Source organism: Dioscorea cayenensis, chromosome 3, assembly GCF_009730915.1.
Source record: "Dioscorea cayenensis subsp. rotundata cultivar TDr96_F1 chromosome 3, TDr96_F1_v2_PseudoChromosome.rev07_lg8_w22 25.fasta, whole genome shotgun sequence".
In the NCBI taxonomy this organism is placed as follows: Eukaryota; Viridiplantae; Streptophyta; class Magnoliopsida; order Dioscoreales; family Dioscoreaceae; genus Dioscorea; species Dioscorea cayenensis.
The window spans coordinates 4335621-4347523 of record NC_052473.1 but is presented as its reverse complement, the minus strand read 5'-3'; the positions used below and the strand labels follow the sequence as shown (position 1 = coordinate 4347523).

Sequence of the window (11903 nt, the reverse complement as noted above, 5' to 3'; positions counted from 1 at the left end):
AGTTTTCTTGAATTATACAAAGCCCCAGTAAAGAAAATCAAACCATTTACTACATATACCCACTCACAAGCATGCTCATGTAGAAACATGCTACAGTCTCAACAAAGATTGTGATACACCATGTTCTAGAAATTAAAAATCTGGTGCCATCAAAAAAGAATGCTCAATGTCTGCAAGGAACTCACTGAACAAGGTATTACTTCAGTCAAAAATATTTATATGCAGTCCAAGATGACATTTAAATTTTCAAGATATTACTTGATCAAAAATATTTATATGCAGTCCAAGATGAATACGGACCGATGCACAAGTGAAAACTACACCGTTGAAGAGCTTGAGCCTTGTAAGATCAATGTTGATTGATCATCCAACGAGACCACATAGTAAAATGCAGATCGGACCTAAAGCAACAATGATGATGAATTCAACTCGTAATACCTAACAATAATGACGATCAAGTTTGTTGTTGGTACCAAAGTTGATGTGAAAAATCCCCACCGATACCTGTGATTGCAAAGACTAGACTTCATTAAACACATGAAAACAAAATGTCTTTTAATCACCGTTTTTACGTATAATGATACAAATGCTTTCCAAAAATTGATGTATCGAGTAAAAATACAACCTTTTTCATCAAAGCGCTCTCATAAAACATCTAATGGCCGGCATGCCTATGAGATCCGACTTTTGATGAGTTTGAAATAGAATATGGAAAAAGGCGACCAAGCAAAATCCACTTTCAAATTCATGGCCGACTTCGAGTGCTTGATCTTTAATCTTGTGTTCGACAAATTCAGCAAGACGAAGAAAAATGTAGGCCTTCCCGGACCAATAGCTCAAAGCAAAAATAAGTAAATCTCTAACTTACAATTCGGATGACCTTAAACCCCGATATTGACTATGCCTTGCCAATACTAAGTGGTTTTCAAAATCACCATAAAAGCTAGACACTCGAAAAGCTGCAGCTAGATATCCGACTCAGTTTATGTTACTGGAATAAAAAAAAATAAACACCAACTAGTTTTTAGAACCATCATAAACATATGAATCAGTTTATGTCACACTGTGCAATCCTAGCTAAAGAAGTTCACAGAGCACATCTTCTCATCAAACTTACAAATAAAATTGAGCAAATCACCTAATGACACTAAATCTCAACTATTGCAAGCGAATTTTCAAAACAATACACAAAATCGAAGCTCATCCACAAGCATAAAACAAATAACAAACATAATAAAAAAATTCACATAATTATCAAAACCTCTAATTCCATCCAAGAAGCTCAACATCTCAAACAATCAACAATCAAAATCAAAGAAAATCAAGCATATATTCTTCATAAAAATTAAAAACGATCAAGGAATCTCACACATTACCTAAACTAAACGAAATTATAGGAAATCGAAGAACTAATTCAGGAAAAGATGTATAGAATAGCAAAAACGAGATCAAACTCCTTGAAATCAAATGGAATGGCTGATCACGAGCACAAAGATTCTGATGAACTTCGTTGGCTCCGACTTCGTCAGCGACAATTTATAGATCGAAGAAGATGACAATAGAATAGCAAGCATGTAGAAAAGGGAACAAAATGTAGGGACGGAGTTGACCGTGGTGGTGAGATCTCTAGTGATCGGCGATGGCAGGGGAGGTTCTATCCGACGGTGGAGTGCTACGATCCGGTGACGAACGGGTGGATCAAGGTGGAAAGGATCTGGGAGGAGGGTGGATGGGCGCCGAGCACAGCGTTCTTCGCGGCGGTGGGATAAGGACGGTGACAGTGGCGGCGACGGGGGAGAGGGTTTTCGCAATGGGGATGGAGGTGAAGATGGGTTTTAGGTAGTGTTTGGTGCCCTGGATATCACAGGATAGGGATGGGATATCCAGGGCTACAGCCTCTATCCGGGTGTTTGGTTTCCGGGATGGGACTGGATGGGGATGTCCCCCATCCCTGAAAATGGGATGAGTGGCGTCCCACCAATTTGGTGGGATGCCACTCATCCCACCATCTCATCCCTTTCTCTCTCTCCTTCTCTCATCCATTTCCATCTCTCTAAATATTTTAAACTAATTAACTTCAACTAAAAAATTAAGTTAAATAATAAATAAATATGTTATCCATTAATAATTCATTAAAATAATTTAAACTAAATAAATAAAATATATTTTTATTAATTATCTGTTATTTAAATACTTCCTAAAATATTTAAATTTAAATAAATTAAAAATATCATCCATTAATTAAATTAAATTAAACAATTTAAAAATAATTTTTAATGATAATTTGAAAGTACATTCTTAGTTTTTAACCTTTTGGTTATCCATAATAATTTCCAATTATTCGCTGCAGTTTCTAGTTATTCATAATAGTTTCCGTTTATTATGTTATTAATTAATAATCCATTAAAAATATTTCATGCTAAATAAATAAATAATTTATCTATTAATATCCATTATTTAAATCAAATACATACTTAAAAATGAATATCCAAATATTTACATATCCTTATCCCTCTAACCAAACACCAAACAATCTTTATCCTTACTATTAAATCCCTCCAACCAAACACTTAAACATGGATATTCCCATCCATGGATATTTCATCCATGGATATCCCCCATCCATGGAATATTATATCCCACTATCCATGGATATGGAGATGGGTTTGGATGCTTATGAGTTTGTTTGGCTTTTTTTTTAAGGCTTGGAATATTAGTGTGTATATTATGTGATCCTTATATGAGATACTGAACTTTAATGATAGAAAAAGTAGTGAATATCATCTACCACCTTTAAATATATTTTTTTAAAATTTTAAAAAGTTTTTAAAAGTTTCTGAAATAAAAATTATCCATAAAATTCAGTCTAATAGATTTTTTCAACAATAATTTTTATTCAAATAAATGATAAAAATAGTGGAGATCATTTTTCACCCTTAAATATAATTTTTCAAAATTTAATATATATAGCGGCTAATATATGATTGGCTGCTATAAAAACTATTATTAAAAAAACAACAAATAAATTTGTGTTTATAGTAGCTAATTTAAAAATTTACCGCTAAAAAACAAATCTCTAGTGGCTAATATAAAAAATCTACCGCTATAAAGATTTATAGTAACAATTTATAAATTTGACGCTAAATTTAGTCTCTATAGGCCAAATTTCTTGTAGTGTATACATAGTGGCTTTTTATATTTATGTATACTGATAGCAAGAGTGGTGCGCGCATCTGAGGTTTATGCAATGGTTTTCAACCATGTTTATTCCATTATACGTTAAACAGAGGATTCCCATGACACTTTTATATTAATAGAACTAAAGTTCCAATTTCATTTATGCTACATAATCTCATCATAGACACTTGATTTAACCAAATTAAACTTGAGGCTTTAACCAACATAATCAAGTATAGTTTCTGATTTCTCCATCAAGAGGACAACACCTCTTTGAAGATACAGACATGAAGCAATTTTCTTTTTTTCTTTTTTTTAAATGGATAAACAGATGTAATGCTTTTCAAAAAAAAATTTAAACAAGTGAGGGTTAACCATTGCATATGATGATAATTAATTAGATAGATATAAAATAAAATATAGCATGCCTGTATAGTAGTAGTAATAGTAATAAAAATAACAACAACAACATTAGTTAACAGAGCCGACAATAAAAACTATCTGAAATTTTCCCTTAAAAAAAAACTCATTCTTTATGACAAGATGAGTACAATTCACCCATGAAGTTCATTATCTCTATTAACTGCATGGCCGCTCTTTTAAATTATATAATGAATTACTTATTTTTACATTTAATTTATTTTTAATATAACCAAAATATTTTATTTATTGGTTTTTATTTATATTTTTGAAAAGTGGCCAACCCACAAACACTCAAACGCATTGGAATGGAGTCGAAGTTTCAACTTTCCACTTGGAAAGAGATATTATTTTCTGAAAATATTTGGTAAAAAAAATGGTTTAATACAAACTTATGAAAGATGATCCTTCAATTTTAATGATTATCAAATTTATGATATGAGATTCTCCGATATGATGCTAAGGATCCAAAAATTTTTCTTCAAATTATTAAAACTTTTATCATGTATAAAAAAATGTGATTTATTTATTTTTATAAAAATAAATAATAATTATAACAAGGACGCTTATAAAAAAAACTATATGTAATTAAGGATTACCGGGAAAATTAACATCACTGTTTTTAACTAACACCACAAAAAATTCATAAAATTTCACATCCGAACCATCTCAAGGAATAGATTTCTCAAACATTCATAGAATCCCTCATCCGAACCGCTTCCATCAACAGACGCGACAGTCGGTCGAAACTGGAAAACCTGAATAATTTTGAAAAACGCCATCAAATGTTTATAAAATTACACATCTGAACTGTTGTCTATGAACAGGTGCGACTGTCAGTGGTTACACAACCTAGGCGCGAGAACATAATTATTTGTCAAAAAAACACCTGCAAACAGTCATCAAAACCACACTTACGAACCGCTTCAATATGAATGGGTGTGATCGTTTGTGGTTTCCCAACCGTTACTTCTCTTGGTTATCATCCCTATATACATCCCCCTCATCCATATTTTCTTCAGTCCAGCCATCGACAAGATCAAGTAGTAATCAAATTCATTATCGATGGCTGCCTCTTCTTCTCGTTCCAATCCACTCAATATTTACCTCGATGATAGCCCGTTTACCAAGCCGGACATTTGCCGGCAGCTCATTAATGATGGTCGTCAAGCTCTGGCTGATGGCGTCAAGTCCCGAGGTCAGCAAGCTTTCATCGAATATGCTCGAAAGGTGATGGTCTCATGTGAACAATCAGGCATCAATTCTTTTCATCTCCGGTTTTCAAATCCAGGTGACTACATAGCCCATTCAAATGAATGGATCCGAGTTGCAGGACGTACAAGGAGCGTTATGGAGCTTGATCTTGATTTCTCAGATGTCAACTTGCATGACAAGTTTCCAGAAGGCAACAATGCGTGTGCTGAATTAGTCTCTGACTTTTATGATATGTATCGATCTTCATTGGATACATTGAAGCTCACGGGATGCAATTTTGATCCAGCTAAGCTCAAAGAATTTAAGCATCTTCACAACGTGATCATTGCGAGGATTGCAATGGAAGATGAAATGTTACAAGAGCTGATCAAGAATTGTGATCACCTGGAAGATCTTTCTTTAATCAGGTTAACTTCATTGTATTTAATTAGGATTGCCGATGAAAAAGGAGCACTCAAAAGGTTGACCATAGAACATTGTCATTCAGAAGACACCGGACTTGTTGAAATAGAGGCTAGGAACTTGAAGTACTTCAAGTACTTTGGCAGGGTCAAGTTATTTACCATTGAAGCACCTAGAGTGGAAGAGGCGGTTTTTGATTTCTCTTTTAGAAAAAACTTCACTGGTGATGAGGGGTGCCTTTTTGTCTGGCGTCATCAGCTCATTTGTCACAGCAAAAGAAATAACTGTCTGCAGCTATACCATTCAGGTTTGGCATTCACTTTCCCATCAATGCACATATCCAATTTAAATGTTGAACAAAATCATTTTCACTTCCGAATGGCATTTATCATATTTTCTGAAGGTGCTACCTCATGGAGATGATCCACTACGCCTGTCTTCTTCAAATCAAATGCTTAGGCATTTGATACTGAAAAAAGTGGCCATGCACCCGAATGAGCTGCCAGGTGTTGTGCTCTTGCTAAGAAGTTACCCTGAATTGGAGAACCTTACTGTTACAATGGATGATGTCAAACAGATTGAAGTAAGTGAACTTTTTTGGTTAATTAATTATATAACTGATATTTACACATTTTTCTCTCTTTAGGGTGGCATTAGTACTTGTCTGAAATTTTGATTTTGTCTATGGTCAGGGATTTACTTATCCATTCGACAATAGACCTGCAAATGCTGCTGCTTTTTGGGCCTTACAAATAACAACGATAACATGCCTGAATCGCCATTTGAAGAAGGTCACTGTGCAAGGTTTCAAAGGGACTGCTAATGAGTTAGCATTTCTGAAATTCCTGCTGAGGAAATCCAATGTTCTCAAAGATATGATTCTTGAAGTTGCCAGCGATGGCAACATTGAGAATCGTAACCGCTACATGGGCCTTGCACAAACCCTGCATGGTCTGAATAATGCTTCCCCTGATGTCACAACAACTATTCGCTAAATGGAGAAGCTGCAAGGAGGGATATCATAATAGCTACCTATCTACTATTCGAACAAAAGAGTAAATTGGCTTGCCTTAAGTCATGTTATAATGTCATGCTTTCAAGTTGGTTGGTAATTGGTTTTCAGTGTGTTGTATGCAAAGTTTGCAGTTGTTTTTAAATATAAATGATAAAAGTCAATGCATGAAGATAATTACCAAATTTGCTACTGATGATGTTTAAATGGGGACCGACAACTAGTGCTAGAAGTTAAAAGTGGTTTACCTTTCTTTCTAGAGAGAGAAGTGACTGTGGGCCACTGCACAAGAGATTTGTATAGTGATAAAGACAAGTTCCACGACGTAAGTGTAGCTGGAATATACGCTCTTTCTCACTCCATAAAACCACACCTGACCAGATAGATGCTTTGCTGTAAACATGCACCTGGCTAGTTTCTAGCATGCACACCTTTCTTCTTGTCCTCAAGGTTGTATATATCTCCCTCTCTGGCTTGTTTCCTCCTCAATAGAAAGAAATGGTGTTCTCAATAGAAAGAAAAGGAACTTTAAGGTTGCATTTCTGTGTGTGTGTGCGCGCGCAAAGGAAGGCATATATATATATATATATATGCATTAATCTTCTTCCTCTCTGATCCTCTTCCTCTCCTTCTTCTTGTTTTTATTTAAATTTAAATTTGTTATTTTTTATGTTGAAAAGATCCATTAGTTCTTGAAAAGTTTCCTTATCTCTATGGCTTGTTTCCTCCACAATAGAAAGAAATGGTGTTCAGCAAAGGGTGTTGTCAGTAGAAAGAAAAGGAATTAAGGTTGCATCTCTCTGTGTGCGCGCGCCTAAAGGAAGGTTTACATATAGATGCATTAATTTTCTTCCTCTCAGATCCTCCTCCTCGTCCCATCCTTCTTCTTGTTTTTATTTATTATTAGTTTTTATTTTGAAAAGATCCGTTAGATCTCTAAGAAGAGATACATAAAGTTTCCTCATCTGCATCTTGGTCTATTTGAATTTATTTTTCTTAAATATCCTCCATTTATTAATTGTTAATTGTTTGTGATTTTTTTAGACACTTGTTATTGTAATTATATTTTATAACTACTAGCCATTCTCTCCGGCTTCGCATCGGAGTTTTGCATAAATAAATAAGTGCAATTAATTTTTTTAATTATTAATATCATAAATAATATAAGTAAGAACTTAAATAAAATAAAAAATTTTAAATTTATCCTTTGAAACACTCTAGGAACATATTATGAAAATAATATAATTAAATAACTTATACAATGAAAATTGTTGTATATTTTGGATTTCAAAAGTTTTATGTATATTTATTGCATAAATAAATAAGTATAATTAAAATTTTCTATTATTAATATCATAAATAGTATAAATAAAACTTAAATCAAAACAAATAAAATAATGAGTCTTTATTATATAATTTTGATTAGTATTTTTTTTTGTTCGTTTTTGGTTTTTTAACAAATTATCTTATCAAATTAAGTTTGACTATTAAGTATTGAGAAATGAATATATTTAAATATTACTAATAAAAATATATAATATAAATAAATCAGAAGAAACTTTTAATAAACTTCTAATAATATTATAATAAAAAAATTAAATTAACCTTAAGAAATTTTAGTATTTTTGAAATACATTTTTAAATAAGATAAAAAAAATAGTTTAGACATGAAATAAAAATTATTAAGAATTACAGTAAAATACAAAAGATTTTTAATTTATTATTTTTAGTTTTAAAATTTTAGTATTTTTAAAATACATTTTTAAATAAGATAAAAAAATAGTTTAGACATGAAATAGAAATTATTAAGAATTACAGTAAAATACAAAAGATTTTTAATTTATTATTTTTAGTTTTAAAAAGATAGTTGAGATGATTTGTATTAAATTAAAGAAAAATTAAATATCTTAATTGATTATAATTAATAAATAACATATTATATATCCAATTTAATAGTTTGTATATATAATTTGAAAAAATAGATTTAAAAAACTTTTTGCAAAATACTTACTTGGCTTTTTACTACCTGCAAATTAATTCAAATAAGAACATATTAGACAATTGTGGTATTTGCAATAAAAAAAAAACTCAATCAAACAAAAAATGATTAAATAATCGAATTAAAAAATAACATAACTATGATAACCTAAATAGTAGCATTATAGCCACTTATGTGAAAAACAAACCTATACGAAGAAAGGGAATTGTTATTCATCTTCATTAGAATATGGGCAATATATATTAACACCGTTATTTATTTTAGATTTTTCATCTTCTTCTACAATTGTCTATTCATCTCCCCATAAACCCAATCTATATCACTTAATAAATATGAAACTATTGGTAATTTAAAAAAGAAAAAAGTTCATGTTATAATTTAATGTAATACCAAATAAATGTTGTTAATTTTTTATTCATTTAATTATAAATTTTGTATTAATAACACAATATTTTTTTATTTCTTATATTTTCTATAATACTAAATAAAAGTTGTTTATTCTTTTCAAAACAAATAATTCTAAATAAATTTAGCAAAGATTTTCAATTTCCAAAGGCCATCCGTTTCCATGAGCAGGTCTTATCAAATGTGTAATGTGAAACTGATTTAATGCCCATGATGAAATCAATTCCATTAACTCTTGTATGTTCATAAAGCAATTGGAAAATTTTTTGAAGAAGAGTTTAAAAATCTTCCTTGAAATCACTATTAGTCTTCTATATATTTTTTATGCATATTTAATATTTAATATAATACCAAGTAAATATTGTTAAATATTTTTTAAATCATAAAGTTTAAAAAAAAGGAAAATTTTAATAGAAAACCGATTTAATAGCCAAGATGAAATCAATGCCACTTTAAATATTTGCAAAAAAGAAAAATTAAAAATCTTCTTTGAAACTCTCTCCAATCAGATTATCATCCGTTAACATTAGAACATCATATTAAATATTTAATATAAAACCGATTTAAATACCAAATAAATATTTTTAAATATTTTTTTTAAACCAAAAACTTAAAAAAAAAAGGAAGGATTTAATATAAAACCGAATTAATGGGCATGATGATATCAATGCCACTTTAAATATATGCAAAAATTAAAAATCTTCCCTTAAAACCCTCTCCAATTGGAGATTGCCATCCGTTTCCATTAGAACATCCTATTAAATAATTTAATGTAAAACCGATTTAATGCCATAATAATATAATGCCTATTATGCAATTAAAATTTTTTGATTATTAATACCATTTATAATATAAATAAAAATTTTAAAATTCTTCATGGAATCACTTTTAGAGCAGTTTATACATCTACTTTAATAGTATGTAAAGATTGTAAGATACACTATCTTTAGTTATTGTGATAATGTCTCATAACAAATAGAAGCTTTGGGAAATAGTGAGTAGGGATTGCCATCTTCAATTATGAATAGTTGTTTTTTTTTCCTCAAGAGAAGACATGCATAGTCTTTTGGATATAAATGTATTTGATAACATTTTATTTGATATTTATCTGCTTGAGACTATGTTATAAAAATCTTTATAGTAAATAAAATGCAAATTTATAAAGGGAAAAGCACGCCATAAGTGGATATGCTACATGGAGTGAATGATCGGAGTATGTGTCAGTAATAGAAGATATTAGCGAATCATTTATCATTTTTGTCATCTATGGTCTGCATTTTTTTTTTAAGGGAAAATGAATCCTAACAAAATATGATAATCCTTGTCTTATATTTAAGGGTTTGTTTGGGTGTACAATATAAAAAATGGCATAATTTTATTATGTAGGAATGACAAATGATTATTACAGAAATTATGGCATATTTTATTCCTACAAAATGAGTGTTTGGGTAACAAAATAAAAAAAAAATATTACATAAATTATTACATATTATTTTTCTTATAGAATAAGTGTTTGTTTTGCATAATAAATAATCATTATATAATAAAAATAGCCGTTGGATTATAACCGTTGGTAATTAAAATTTGAAAAATAGCCGTTAGAATATAGTCGTTGTAAATATAGCCGTTATAATTATAGCCGTTACCATTTTTCCCTATTTATACACAATATGATTCATTTGCATTATAGATATACTCTTTTTTTTTTTAAGTTGAAAAACTTCATAGTTCTAACTATTATTTCACCATGTATTCCTTAAATCTTTGCAGGGAAAAAATGAAGAAGATGATTTATTAATGCTCAGTTATTGGTGGAGAGAATATCTAGCAACTTCTAGAAGTGTAGAACATCACACATCTATTGTTACAAGTGATGCATATATACAAGAAATTCTTGAAGGTCATGAGGAATGTTGCAAAAAAAAATTTCGTATGGACGCCTTATTTATTTCAAGCACTAGTTGATCGTTTAAGAGAAAAATCTCTCCTCTGGAACTCAAAAAGGACAACAGTCGAGGAGCAACTAGCGATGTTTATGTACACTCTTGCTCATAATGCTAGTAACCGTGATGTGCAAAGCGATTTCAACATTCTACAGAAACAGTTAGTCATTATTTTAGTAAAGTACTTAAAGCTGTCAATCGACTTTATCATGAATACATAAAACCTCCATCGATAATGACATCACTGGTTATTCAGAATAACAGAAAAATTTTCCAATATTTCAAGGTAGGCAAAGCTATAAATTACGAATTTTATTGTGAATTTTTTTTGTCATTGTAAATGTTTATATGTTTGTTTATTTTTTAGGATTGTGTTGGTGCTATTAATGGAACACATATTACTATCACGATTTCTTTGGATAAACAAGATCCTTACAGAAACAGGAAGCAAACGCTATCGCAAAATGTTATGGCTGCATGTGATTTTGATCTTCGTTTTGTATATGTATGAGCAGGTTGGGAGAGTTTTGCTTCTGATGCTAGGATTCTTCAACATTCGATTGAACAAGGTTTTGAAGTCCCAAGGGAAAAATATTATCTTGTAGATGCAGGATATGCTAATACCCCGAATTTTATTACTCCATATAAAGGTGTTTGTTACCGTTTGCAGGAGCAAGGTCGAGCGCAATCTAAACCGAGCAATTATAAAGAACTGTTTAATTTGCGACATGCTTCATTGTGGAATCATGTTGAACGCATCATCGGCATTTTGAAGATGAGATTTTCGATACTTAAAGTAGTAACTTTTCATCCAATCAACTCTTAAACTGATATAGTAGTTGCTGCTTGTATGTTGCATAACTTCATCTGTATACATAACGGTACAGATGCTATTGAGGATTTTGATAGTAAAGCCAAAGAAACTATTATTCCTAATGTAGATGAGTCTTGTGGAATCTGAGCGAAATAGCAATGCAAATGTGGAATGATTATTGTAGCTATCGCCGAGCTAGACCATAGATTTGTGGCAATCATGAAATTACACATAATGAAAACATTCCTATAACAACTATATAAAAAAAAGAGGGTATTTAACAAGTCCCTAATAAAATACACCAACAAATCAAAACAAGTTCATGAAAAAAAATTACACATAATGAAAATATTCATGTTCAAGATAACAAGTTCACAATCATCTTTTACTCAATTTTGGTGAACATTATTTTGAGCCATGACACTCTATGATCTTTTTGAAGACATAAGAAGAGTTCACGATAACTCTTATCTTTAATGAGAATTTGGGTAGCTTTGAACATCTCTTCTTCTGTGA

At 30.7% G+C, this 11903-nt stretch overlaps 1 protein-coding gene across 1 annotated transcript; it reads left to right on the top strand.

The window, feature by feature from the left end:
* The first annotated feature begins 4662 nt into the window (after positions 1 to 4662).
* LOC120249624 (F-box protein At3g62230-like) lies at positions 4663 to 6209 on the top strand. The gene is made up of 3 exons (XM_039258204.1): positions 4663 to 5526; positions 5618 to 5797; positions 5907 to 6209. Exons 1-3 carry the CDS (start codon positions 4663 to 4665, stop codon positions 6207 to 6209), a joined length of 1347 nt encoding a protein of 448 aa, XP_039114138.1.
* Positions 6210 to 11903: the final 5694 nt, after the last annotated feature.